The sequence below is a fragment of the Stegastes partitus genome, unplaced genomic scaffold (assembly GCF_000690725.1).
Source record: "Stegastes partitus isolate 25-593 unplaced genomic scaffold, Stegastes_partitus-1.0.2 Scaffold706, whole genome shotgun sequence".
NCBI classification, from domain to species: Eukaryota; Metazoa; Chordata; class Actinopteri; family Pomacentridae; genus Stegastes; species Stegastes partitus.
This window is the reverse complement of record NW_007578437.1, coordinates 80,565-94,076: the sequence shown is the minus strand read 5'-3', so window position 1 is coordinate 94,076 and position 13,512 is coordinate 80,565. Positions and strand designations below refer to the sequence as shown.

Here is a 13,512-nt window from a genome sequence, read left to right as displayed (position 1 = left end):
CGACTGCTGGCTTTAACTGCTGTGTTTATTGCTGCCTCTCCGTTGTGTGTATGTTTGACATTTCATAATTGCATCATTACTCGCTCAGTCTCCTCCTGCAAGAAGCGGGTGCGTCGCAATTTGCAACACATGCTACAAGCAGACAGACTCTTGCCCTTGATTATGGACCTGGGTGGAATGGCTTCCTCATCAGGCTGTCTTGATTCACCCCAGCATGTGGGGAGACACATGCTGCTGTGGGTGAATCTAATTGATTGGATGGCACCCAATTCCCAGGTCCAAGTCTCCTCAGGCAGCCAGAGAGCGAATCCGTCCAAGTGAAGGATGAGCTTAGGCGTTGGTAGCTCCCCTAATAGATTGGCATGGACTTCCTCCCATATGCCTCTGGTATCACCCTCAGATATCTCCGGGTGCAAGTTGGCCACACCGCGGGGCACAAAGTGATATTGTGCAGATCTTCACTGATTAGGAATGTGAGAATGGACAGAAGAACAATCCAATTTAACTGTCATCATGTTTCCACCATCAAGAATCTCACACTTCCTCTGTCTTCTCCTGATTGGTCATTAAATGCCAGCATGTTGGAAGCGAGATTTTTTTTTTAAAATGTTAAAATTTTGCTTTTTACAACCAAATTCTGATATCAACAGGTCAACCTCCTCTTTCCCGGTGAACACAAGTGCCATTTCAAATCTTATTGGATGAAAGTCTCATTTACCCTTGGCTGCCAAAGATGACGTTGCCATGGAAACAGCTTCTACTGTTATCAATCATCGACTGTCTGACAGGTAAACCACCTTTTTATATGAGTAATGATTTTTTTTTCACACTTGGACATTTACAGTTGCGGGATGATGGGTGAAGAGCCCCAAAATCATGTCACAGATGATGGGATGGCCCCGGTTTAAAGGGACACTCCTCGGTATTGACTTCCATTCACAACACAGACACAATGCGCTCAATCTTCTTCACTTCATTGCGATTGCAACCTCACAGAGACCTTTTCTTTTTACACAGTTTTTCTTGGCACTGAAGAGAAGATTTAAGCAGCACAAAAACACGGAGCAAAGGTTTTTTTCGTCTATTAAAGAAATGAATTTGTTAATAGTATTTACAGCATTTTTTTTCTTCTTCAAGAATAGAAAGCAAGCATTGCTCCTCTGAATTCACAGTGACCTGAATATTGAGTGCAATTCAATTCACACATAATGTGCAACACTTGATGTTACTTCAAAATAATCATTCTCTGTGGAATCAAATGAAAATACTATTGTTTGTTTTCATTGCCAGTTCTTCTATTTTTGAGCATATTGAGTCACTTTCTGCATTTACTGATGTCCAAACCTTGTATTTTGAAAAATCCTCCCCCCGACACTGAACATACTATTTCCACCAGAAAAACAGGGAATAATGGAGGCCTGGCTCCATCAAAATGGCACTTTTTCCTGTCTTCATGCTCAGCCTGGTAAATGTTTCTCTTGACAGATTGTCTGGACAGTGGATCATACCATGGTCCTCGATGGAGGATGGAGCCGGGCGACTTGTTCATTCCTGTCGACTCCATAGAAGAAGAAGCCACTCTGACCTGTGATGCGAAGGGAACACCTCCGCCTCAGTACAGGTAGGAGCTCATTATTTTCAGCTTTTTAAAAAATTGTTTGGTTTTTAAAAACAAGAGAAAACCTCATTTACCAGTCAGATATTTGCATAATGTGTCTGAAAGTTGGATTTTAAAAACGCCATATGCAGCACAACAACTATTTAGTTTAGCAAGTAAATAGTGATTGATATTCTTTGCATGAATGTTGACGGATTTAAGAATTTAGTTGTGCTTTGTTCCAATTTCTGCCTTTACTTTTATAGATAGATAGATAGATAGATAGATAGATAGATAGATAGATAGATAGATAGATAGATAGATAGATAGATAGATAGATAGATAGATTTTGGATTAGTGATTGCTTGCAGCTTCCCCATGCAACATCTATTTATTTAGAATAATATGAACTGTATTTTTCACGTGGAGAAGGGAAGGCATTTTCTCTTCTATTCATTTTCTCCAAATTAGCCTGAGCTGCACATAGACACTCGAAGCAGTCGTGTCATTATGGCTTCACTAATTTATATTGACTAACACACAGGGAACCTGCCTCTCGTCTCACCAGACAGTTTCTTAGTGACACACACACGTAGCATCCTAATGATCATCTCTTCTTGTAAAACGCCACAAGACCAATGCAGGTTGCTAGACACCAGTTGGTACCAACAGGCGTTGATTACAAAGTGTCTTTGGCGCCCAACGCTGGAATTGCCGCAGCGCCGCCTGCATGGATGAGCTGAACGATCGTGGTGTGGAGTACATACACTCATTATTTCAGGCTTTTCACATTCCCCACCCTAAGACCAGGTATTTCCATGTACTGATTAAAGGTGAGATGAGCATGTTTTAACGTGGTGCCTTGTCAAGCCGGCTGCGCTAGGCTCTGCACGCCCTGAGCACCTCTCAGGCTTCTCTCTTGAAGTGTAAATGGGCTCACGCTGCTCCCTCCCCCCCACCTTCTTCACTTTTCCCCCCTTTTCCTTTTCTCTGCCACTCCTGTCACTCTTGAAGATATGAGACTTTCATTGTATGCGAACTGTAGCCGCATAATATAGGAGACAAACCAGATCTCGTACAGAAAAAGCACCGTCGCGGCAGCAAAAAGCGACGCTGTGCAAGTTTCTTAAAATCTAAAAAACACACGGTGACTCATCCAACGCTTACTTGACCTGAGGTTTGAATCCTGTGGCTCAGGACTGCAGGATCATCCAGAAAAACTTGAGTTTACTCGAAGAGTAATTCAGTTTTCCAGTTGCTATTCAATCATCTGCCCTATGTTCGTGGCACCGCTGAACAACACAGGTACTTCAGAGCAGGTCAAAAAGAGGTGAAAATGGTGACTCAGGGATAAAGAGCTGCGAGCGAGTGAGTGGACACAGACACCTGAGCACACACAGGCATCTATCACAAGTCGATCCAGCCCTTTAGGTCTTCATCGTGCGGTCTTAAGGGGGTAGCAGGGTTAATCTCGATCCATGCGGCGACACAGCTGTCGGCCGTAAGTGTGGAGAACGCGGCCGCAACACTCATCAACATTCAATGGCTCGGATAGATTCTTTAAGAAATTGTTTTGAAGGTTAGACTTGAAAGCTTTTGGAAAGTCAGCCATTATGGCCTCCGCGTCTTTCATTTCCACTTAAGGAAAAGCAGCAAAAAAAGAATGTGGCTCAAGGAAAGAAATAGTTGTTGTTTTTCAATGCTGTAAGAACGACGATGGAAAATTCTTGAAAAGTGCAACGTCCTTGAACCCATCAATGCTCAGTTTTTGAATAGCATTTAAAAAGAGACAGAGGGTTGTGGTGGCAGAGAATAATAAATACCAAAAAAAAGGGTATTTTCTCACTTAAAAGTGGGACTTGCTGAAATCAATGAATTAACCTCATGATTTTGAGAGTTCTTTTGGGCGCTTCATTCATTTGATAGCGAAATCTGAAACCTGCTGCGCAAAGTATTATTTTTTCAAATTCCCACACCTGCTAAGTGTTGGAAGGATATAATAGAGGGTGAAAAAGAGTTTAAAAGGCACCCTTTGTTACATCAGCCCACTGTTACCTCTTGCCAAGTGCTAATGTTTTGTCCTAATGAGAAGTCAAAGGTGGAATAATGTCACATTATGTAAATATAATGTGACAGAGAAGAGGTGATTATGGCTAGACTGATGATAATATCTAGGATGGCTTCTAAAACCTTTATCTTCGGCTCCCTTTAAATAGCAGCGGACAGCTTTGTGTATGATACTCAAAGATTAAAATTTAATGATCCCTGTGGGGGAAATGGGATAGCTGCTGCTGCGGCGAGTACTGATAGAGCTAAATAAAGAAAAACAGAATGGAAACAGAAAAATACAACATGAGCAAGGAATTTGTATTTCAAGTTTCAGATAAACACATAAGAGCATGTGTTAGCTAATCACATGACTTATGGATGAACATTGCCCAATCATATGCTATTATTGGGTTGCAGAGACACAAAAAAAATATGCCATGAAACGTATGTATAGTAGAATCACACATCTGTCAATTGTCCTGTGATTTTCTGTATCGCTGAAGAAGACTGATTTGCTTTTTTCAGGGCCGGCGCAGATATCATTAGTGACCAGAGAGACTAATGAGTGATCAATAGAAACAGTGTGCATGTGCAGTCAGGATGAAAATGTCAGAATTTAAAATGACACAAACTCCAATAGAAGTTGAAATGCTTTTGTTTATTTACAGCGGTGAACAAAAGTTTACAGACACATGTAAAGACCATGTGTATCAGTGACATAACAGTATGCTTATAGTTTGCACAGATGATTTTGTGATTTGTAGCTGCTTTGAAATGTCTCCAACTCTGACTTTCCTGACCTCTTCAAGTCAATGATTTGATTTTTCCATTTGTTAGCTGAGCTCCTCAGACTGTCCTGCTGTAGTGTTTATGGCTGAGTTTAATGACTTTATTAAATGGGCTTCATTTGTGGAGTCAGCAGCTGTAGTCAATTCTAAGAACATTTGAATAACGCAGCTTCCTCCATCACTGAAACTGATAGTTCAAGTTGTTGCTTTATTATTTTTGACCCAGCAGATTTTGTCATATTTCCAGAAGACCTGTAATATGTCAGTGAAAGAACCAAAATGCATGTTTTTGTGACAAAGGTACATCGGTTTCAGTGATTTTTCTGTTTCAGGAGTCATTGGAAAGACAAACATGGTCTGTACAATGTATGTATGTTTTACACGTGTTCATTCTCAAAACATTTCAGCATTTATTCTTCAGTGTTGATGGGATATTACTTGTGTAATCAGATCGTGTTGTTGGCAGGACATTGTTCCAGACCACAGAGTCTCCGATAGAGAGAGGTGGCTGCATCAGAGCCAGACTAGCACATTTCAAAATTAATTTATTTCAGCAGTAATTGTTTTTTTGTTTTTTTTTAAACTGTACCGATAATTAGAAAATTGCTAAATATCCAATTGGCTTGGTTGATAATCGGTCGAGCCCTCGAGGATACTTGTGTTTGCAGCTTTGCTTTTTGGTCAGGACAGTTGAAATATGGCAGGAAAAGAGTTATTCACAAAAAACCATAACCACAAACACTTAGGATTCCTCGACATCAGCACAAATTATACACAGTATATTATCCTTAGTCCAAGTGAGTTACCACATTGAGTAGTGTTCTCCACTCACCTCCTGTCAGACCACCTTGGTTGGGAGAAAGAAATGGACTGCACGTTTTGCCAGGGACTGATGGTGTCTTTGCCCTCACAGATGGTCATTGAATGGGACTCTCATAAATCTGGGCCTGGATCGTCGGCGGCGTCTGTCTGGGGGCAACCTCATTATAAGCAGTCTGGACCGTTACCAGGATGTAGGGATGTACCAGTGTATGGCCTACAACACTGTAGGAGCTATCCTGAGCAGGAGAGCGAGTCTGCAGTTCGCCTGTAAGTTACAGCCGCTTTTTCACTAAGAGGAGGGATGAAAGTGCAAACCGCAGTTCACGGCAAATAATTGCCGACGCGTACTAAACTAAAAGGCCGATATTTGCAGTATTTATCAGCGTGGCTGCAACTTTTGTGTGAAGCTGCATTAAATGTTAAAGGAACATGGGAACAGTTTTAGTGTGGCTGGTCTTTTACTTATATTCATACATGCAAACTAAGAATAGCTAGTTCACTTTGTGTTGTTTACCGCAATCAAAAGCCATTGCTATTTCATCGGAGGTACTCTGGGGTAAAGTAGTCCACCAAAAATGCACAGAGAGTGTTTGAAGAATATCTTAATAAGGACTGAAGCCTGAAGTAAAAAAAAAAACGGGAACATAATATGCCGGTGCTATTATACAAAAGAAAGAAAGAGCAGTGCACATGAATAGGAGCTACAGTACAAACAAAAACCCTATATTAGAACCGCAGTGCCAAAAACTAATAAGATCGACGGTATATAAAATGTCTTTCACGTCGCGTATTAGGTGGTGAAACCAGTAAGCATCTCAAATGAATAACCAAATGGATACTTATTATTTATGTACTATTCATTAAGGCTTCCTTTCATGCGGATCACAACAAAACCTCTTTTCACACCTGCACTCGGTGGTGGTATCTGGCCATGCAGATATTTTTGGTGTTATTTGACAAGCTTTTAAGGTACACACCACTGAGATCTGTAGTGCTCAGAAAAACATGAAATAATGACATTTAAAAACCTCAGAAACAATGAAACAGGAATAATGACCTGGCTACAGTGGATGATGTGCAAACCTCGCTGATAAGAGTTTGTACCTGTTTTGACCTTTAAATAAAACTGTTTGCAGCAGTCTGTGGATTATACAAACTAACTGAGAAAGGACTGCATAGCAAATATTTTTTTTTGTGATCCTGACCCTGGAGAAAGACGTACCAAATGTAATAATAACCCGCATAATAATCATTTGTAGTTAGTTTTATCTATTTGCATTATGTAAATGTGGTGCTGCAGTATTCATCAGCATTTTGTATTTGAGGAAAAAAAAAGACAAAGTACACCTGTTATCATAGCAAACAGTGGAAATCGTGATGTTTTACTAAAATCACTTAGTTCGACATGTCTCATTTAAAAATTCACCAAAAAAAAAAAACACATGTGCATTAACCAGATTCTGTAAAAAAAATAAATAAATAAATAAAATCTGTGCTCACTGGTGCAAACTAAGAGGCCATGAGTGACTCAGCTGCAGCCAGCAGTCACATGAGGAAAATTCAGGGACTCTTCTGCTGAACTAGTATGAACTGCAGACCACAGTTACACAGAGCAGATGGGAGACAAGTATGGAAACAAGTTAAAGTTTTTTCAATTAATGTAAAACTAATAATACCACCGGTCTGCACCCATTTTGGTGTCAAAGTTTTCTGAGCTGATTTTGAACAACTGCAATGTGCTGAATCCAAACATTACATTGGTTTTGCTCAATGAGGTCAAAATTTTGATTTGTCACCACATGCACTTTTTTGACATTTGTGTGTACATGTGCGGGTATCTATGCTTTGTATCATATCAAATTATTTTTCTATTTCCTGAAATGAACAAATTCTGAAACCTTTAAAAGTTCATGCTATAAATATTTGTAGGTGAATTTAATTTAGATAGAACGTTTAGCCCCTGGTTTATGAACAACACATTGGAGTCACGTGACTTTATCAGAAAGAGATGGAGACCAGGTACCAGCAACGCTGGGAAGCAGTCATGATGGCTGATCACTGCTGGACTCTGAAGAGAGATAAACCTGCTCCTGATCGTTCCAGGAGTTCCAAGAAGTTCAAGCCCTGAATTTTGAGCTATGCTGATGAAACTTGCAATTTACTTGTATTTGCCTGTACAAATGTTTACGCTCATCAAGTTTTGGATCATTTTGCTCATGAAAAGGATTAGAAAATGAAATTTTTCCTCTAAAATCCGATTTCATATGAAAAATACTAAAATCAATCAATCGCTAATGTCAAAAAATTTAATCGATTTTGTGGCAAAATCGTTTTTTGTTTTTTTTTAAACCGAGTTGGCATAAAAACCTGACCTGATACAGAAAAGCAGATGTCATGTCTGGATTCAGCGTTGCAAAAATGTTCTAAATCAGTTTTAAAAAATCCTAGACACCTTTAAAAAATATTTTTGGTAATCAAAGAAATTTTATTATTATTTTTTTTAATACTCTGGGCATTCTAGATTTGTTATACAGCACAAAACACATGTTTAAGTTCCTTGTACATCTAGCCAAGGCTGTGCTGTTTCCATAGAGGGGCTGGACTTTATATTGCAATGAAAAATGAGCCCACAATGAGTAAAAAAATATGACAGGAGCAAAAAAACACCCAGTAACTGCTTGGAGATTTATTCTAAACACATATTTAGTCAATTCAGCTTCTCCTTGTAGTGCTGTGGGCCCCTGCAGCCGATGCCATCATGCCATACCCATGTGATTACACAGCTTTCATAAATACGTACTGGAGTTATAGCCGATTCCTAACAGCCTGGTTCCCATGTCATAAAATGAATCTATCTAATATCTCTTTTATGTCCTGGGTTGAAATTTCTGCCCAAACCCTCGTCTGTCTCCCCCAGTCGCTGTCTTTCTTTCTCTCTCTCAGAAGTGCAATTCTTATTACAGTTTACTTTACGGGTTTGTGTCAGTGTCTTGCTGAAAGTTTTTTACTCAGCCCTGTTTCCACTCTCTTGATATGTGAGCTCCTGCAGTGATCTTTCTTTTCATATGTTTTTTTTTCTCCCCCCTCAGACTTAGATCACTTCAAAGTTCACACCAGAAGCGCCGTGTCAGTCCGAGAGGGACAAGGAGTGGTGTTGCTTTGTGGAACGCCCACTTCCTCAGGAGGTAAACTCTCCGGTCTTAACCTCAGACGCTGCGGTTATTCAGAGTTCTAGGGAGGTGTTTTGACAAGATTAAAACCTAATCCTGCCGCCACCGATTAGCCTTTACATAATCACATTTAATTCCTTTAATCACATTTAATATCGCGCGGCACCAACGACGCGTCCTTGTTTGTCTTCCAGACCTCACTTACGCGTGGGTCTTCAACGAGTACCCGTACTTTGTGCAGCAAGACAATCGGCGTTTCGTCTCCCAGCAGACGGGAAACCTTTACATTGCCAAGGTGGAGCCTTCGGATGTGGGCAACTACACTTGTGTGGTGATGAACAGCATCACGAAGGGCAAGGTTCATAGCTCACCGACGTCTCTGATCCTCAGGACAGATGGTAAGACGCAGCTTATGACACGACAAGTACGCCTTTCAGCCTTGTATAATGGATCTTTCATTTGAAGGTGGCTTTAATCATCAGGCTAGCATGAGTGCTCTTTGTCCCGTTTGTGCTTCGCTGTAGTTGAGTCACTGAGTGCTAATGCCTGTAAGTAAATAGTTGTTCCTCAATGTAGGCCAGCAAACAAAGCACCCAAATCTCTTCTTTGCTGACTTTGCTTTCTTATAATTCGCAGTCTCCTTTGAAAGCTTTCGCTGCGCTTTCACGTGAATTCTCAGGCCGCGCTCTGTTGTTGCGTTCTCTGTTATGCTTTCATAAAAAGGGTGAATAAAGATTGGCTTTGGAATGAATTAAACATAAGTCATACGTCACTGGACCATTACATTGAGTGTTCTGGTGGCTCAACCAGTTAGTTTCCACTCAGTGTACTGTACATGTAGCTGCATAAATTTAAATCCCATTGCATCACTTTCTGATCGTGATCTCGACTGTCTTCCCTGAATACTGATATAAACAATGAAACACCAGGGGTTGGGATCTGCCCACTCAAGCTTTGAAATAATAGATAAAATAAAGTCAGTCGCTGAAAAAGCAGGATTTCACATATACTCTATGTTTTCCACCAAGAAGAGTTTTAAATTATTCCTTGCTGGTATTTCACTACACCCTGGTGACTGTGCACTTAAGTGATGCACTACTTTGAGTTTACCCATGAGAGAATGTTTGCTCATGTGTCTTTTATTTCTCCTCTGTTAGTTTTACATTGCTATTGTTTGGTCCATAATGCCAGCCATATTGCATGTAAGTCATGAATAATGGAAGACTGAGCAAGTTCTTGTGCTTGCTCTTCACAGGAGTGATGGGTGAATATGAGCCGAAAATAGAAGTTAATTTCCCAGACAATGTACCCGCTGCAAAAGGATCAACAGTTACGCTGGAGTGTTTCGCCCTTGGGAAGTAAGCTGAATTCCTTGAAGCATGTTTTCAATCTTCCGCACTCTTTCATTCCAGACAAGGAACCTCCGGATTTCTATAGTAAAGTCACTGTTGCAATTACATTTCCTAGAGTGTGGCATCAAGCCATGCCTGGTCTAAAAGCCATGTGAGACAGCTTTTTTTTTGTCTGTTGTTTGTCAGATTGGGTAAAGTCTAAACCATTCATCCAGGGAGTTTGGCTTTAACACCCCATCAAACACTTTATTGCCGGATTGTTGCAGGCGCTTGCAACCTGAGATCCTGAGTCGAGCTTAAAGGAAACTGGAATCTCAACCTCCGCTCAGGTTTGCTTCCTCTCCTTTCTTCCAGCCCTGTCCCAGAAATCACCTGGAGGAGGGCGAACGGCGTTCCCTTCCCCAGCAAAGTTAAAATGAAGTACTCAAACGCTGTGCTGGAGATCCCCAGCTTCCAGCAGGATGATACCGGCGGATACGAGTGCGTCGCTGAAAACAAGATGGGGAAGAACACAGCCACCGGTCGACTGGCTTTTTATGGTACTGTGACTTCTTTTTTTGTTCCAGAATCAAAAAGTATTGCCAAGTCGGTTCTCACATACAAGGGATTCGCCTTGGTGTCTTAGACGATAAACAATAACATATAGATTTTAAAAAGTGTCGCTAGTCACTTGGCAGAAGGTGTTACAAGACAATGACGAAGCAGTGTTACGAGTAGAATTAGCAGCTACAACAACACCAGACTGATACTAGCAGGGAAATTATTCAGATAAAAAGAGTTCTATTTATTGAATTACACAAAAAAAAATGCATTCATCAAGCAGCGTTTTCAGTTTTATTTAATGCTGCCGTCGTTTGTGTGAGACAATTGGTTTTAACGGTACAGGGTAAAAAGTTACTGATCTGATCTGATATTATTCTAATCTTAACAAGTCATTGTAAAACACACAGAAGCGAAGAAAAAACCCTGATTAAAATCACTGTTGCTTTTAATTTTACTGCAGTTATTGCATTTTGGGTTCTTGGTTTTGGTTCAAGCTGCCTCATTTTCTGTACAGTGGATTCTGTTTTTCTTGCTACAACAACACAAAATTGGTACTAGCACTGATATTATTGTGATAAAAGGACGATATATATAATTAATTACCCCAAGGAATATTTTCTTTAAAGCGGCCATCATTTTCCTTCCTTGGTTTGTACATGTAAAGAGTTGCAAATCTCATAATTGTGCTAATTTTAACTTTTCATCATTTAACACACAGCTGCAAAAAAAAAAGATGTAAAAATTCCTACATGCCGAGATGTTGCTTTTAATTTCACTGCACTTACTGCAGTTTTGGGTTCTTGGTTTTGGTCCAAGCTGCTGTGTTTCCTGCACTGTGACTTCTGTTTTCTTGCTTTAACAACACAAAACTGTTCCTAGCAGTGAAATTATTAGGCTAGAAAGAACTATACATGTTGAACTACACACAAAAAAATGCACTCATCAAGCAATATTTTACATTTTATTCAGTGCTGCCATTATTTGTATAGAAAATCAAGAATTGGTTTAAATGGTAAAGTGTAAAAAGTTGCTAATCTGATTCTAATTTTCATTTTAACCGCCATTGTTGCTGCAAAAAAAAAGAACTTTTCCCACATGATGATCACTGCTCCGTAAATTTTACTGCAGTTTTTGCATTTTGGGTTCTTAGTTTTGGTTTAAGCTGCTGCATTTTCTGCACTGTTTGTTTTTCTTGCTATAGCAACGCAAAACTGCTTCTAGCGGTATAATTGTTAAGATATAATGTAGCTGTTATTTGTATGGGACATGATCGGTTTAAATGGTAAAGTGTAAAAAGTTGCTTCGGGATTCTAATTTTAACAGGTCATTCTTGCAAAAAAAATAAAATAAATAAATAAAATGATCACTGTTGCTTTTAATTTTACTGCAGTTATTGCATTTTTTTGGCTTCTTGGTCTCGGTTCAAGCTGCTGCGTATTTGTGAACGTCGGAAAAGTGACACTTGTGAAATTGGAATTGACGGTATGTACAGTGCCCGCAAAGTGAGCCGTGCTTATTATGTGCACAGAGCTCTAACCATGACATTTCCTGGAAAACTGTAAATATGTAAGAGATGCAGGGAGTTGAGTTTATTATACGCAGAATTAAGGTGACAGGTTGGGGCGAGCGGCGATGTCTTCGCCAGTGGTGAGAGCTTTCCGTTTTTTCAGTGTTTAATGTTGAGTTGCCACGGGCTGCTGACACATTTGAGTGATGAAACCGATAGCCTACATTCACTCGTCTCTCCTCTGGCCTCTTAAAGACAAGCCCATTCTGCGTTTTTATGATTCCCACTGATTTCAGCTGCCAATCTTCACATGCTTTCCTTTGAACTATTTCTGATGCAGCATGTTTAATGAGATAATGCGTCTTCCTTGAAATCTGCCCTCTGGTCCTTGTCAGATATTTCACTGGGGGGATGTTTTTGTGTCCTCAGCCAAACCTCAGTGGATCCAGACCATGAAGGACACGGCCCTGGCCATAGAGGAGAGGCTGTACTGGGAGTGCCGAGCCAATGGCAAGCCCAAACCCTCCTACACGTGGCTGAAGAACGGCCAACAGCTCCTCTCAGAGGTAAATTGCCGCCTGTCGTCTGCCACCTACAAGTGTTTCATTTTAAAAGACTTAATCTTCAGCTTCGGCTCGTCCTTTCATTTTAGAGAGCCTGGCGTAAAACACATTGCTGTTTTCTCCAAGTGCAATTCAGAGTGAGATGAGAGGAGAGTGTAAACATCTTGCTGAGGTGTGCCAGTGATGAGACATGGATGTAACTGTCTCTTATTCTGCTTTACCTTGGCAGATTACACAGTCTTAGAGAGTGGATCAGTGTAGTTCCCGAGAGATTGCTCCATTTCATCTGAATGGAGTCTGTGGTTGTTTTTCATTATTCATGGCGCATGTTTAAGCTCCTTCAGATTTAAGGACAATGGACTTAATCTACTGTGAAATATACTGTATATAGCAGCACACCTTACTTCAGACCACCAGAGAAATACACATAATCTTGCATATTTTTGAGCTTTAAACTTGGCTGACTTTAGCACACTGCAGAGATTTATTTTCTTAGCAGTGCTTAATAATGCTCTGGGCGAGTTATGCCTGTTTTGAATTAGACTGCAAATATAACCAGTGTGATATTGTTATTAAAAAGACATTTTTAAATGTCATTCTCCATTTTGAATTTAGGGATGTTTTTGCTGTTGTGCAACATTTAGAATTCGGCTGTTATCATGAAAGTTTCAACATCAAGTAGTTTCAGGTTCACACATACAATATATGGTTAATGAAAATACATTATAGAGTTCTGTACTGTATATGCTTTAATAAGATCATATGGAGAATGAAACATGTAACACCTCAAACACACATTTTGATGGTGTGTGGTTATAGGGAAAAAAAAACAAAACTAATTTATCCACACAGACACAAACCCACTTTCTGACGAGAGGTGATGTTATTTTCTAAAACAGCCAGAAGCAGCAGCAGCCAACACGCTAAAGCAGGTTTACATGATGGTAAGAAAAGGAGCAAGGCCATATTTGGATAACAAAAATGTGGCTCGTGCTCTGCCTGATTAATTATGTACAACATAATCCTGATTTGATCTATTCCCATTGACAGCGCCTCTAACCCGATCCAATGTTTACTGAGATTTGCCAGAGCTCGCTGCAGCAAAGCGAGAGCTACCTCTA

The 13,512-nt window shown here is 40.1% G+C and overlaps 1 protein-coding gene across 1 annotated transcript in view; it reads left to right on the top strand.

The window, feature by feature from the left end:
• Positions 1 to 733: 733 nt before the first annotated feature.
• Positions 734 to 13,512, top strand: part of LOC103363983 (contactin-3-like) — a 32,714-nt gene continuing 19,935 nt past the window's right edge. The window contains exons 1-8 of the mRNA XM_008290971.1: positions 734 to 788; positions 1,486 to 1,621; positions 5,348 to 5,523; positions 8,346 to 8,441; positions 8,621 to 8,824; positions 9,682 to 9,784; positions 10,133 to 10,317; positions 12,258 to 12,394. Coding sequence (XP_008289193.1) covers positions 734 to 788; positions 1,486 to 1,621; positions 5,348 to 5,523; positions 8,346 to 8,441; positions 8,621 to 8,824; positions 9,682 to 9,784; positions 10,133 to 10,317; positions 12,258 to 12,394 — 1,092 coding nt within the window. The remainder of the gene's footprint in view (positions 789 to 1,485; positions 1,622 to 5,347; positions 5,524 to 8,345; positions 8,442 to 8,620; positions 8,825 to 9,681; positions 9,785 to 10,132; positions 10,318 to 12,257; positions 12,395 to 13,512) is intronic.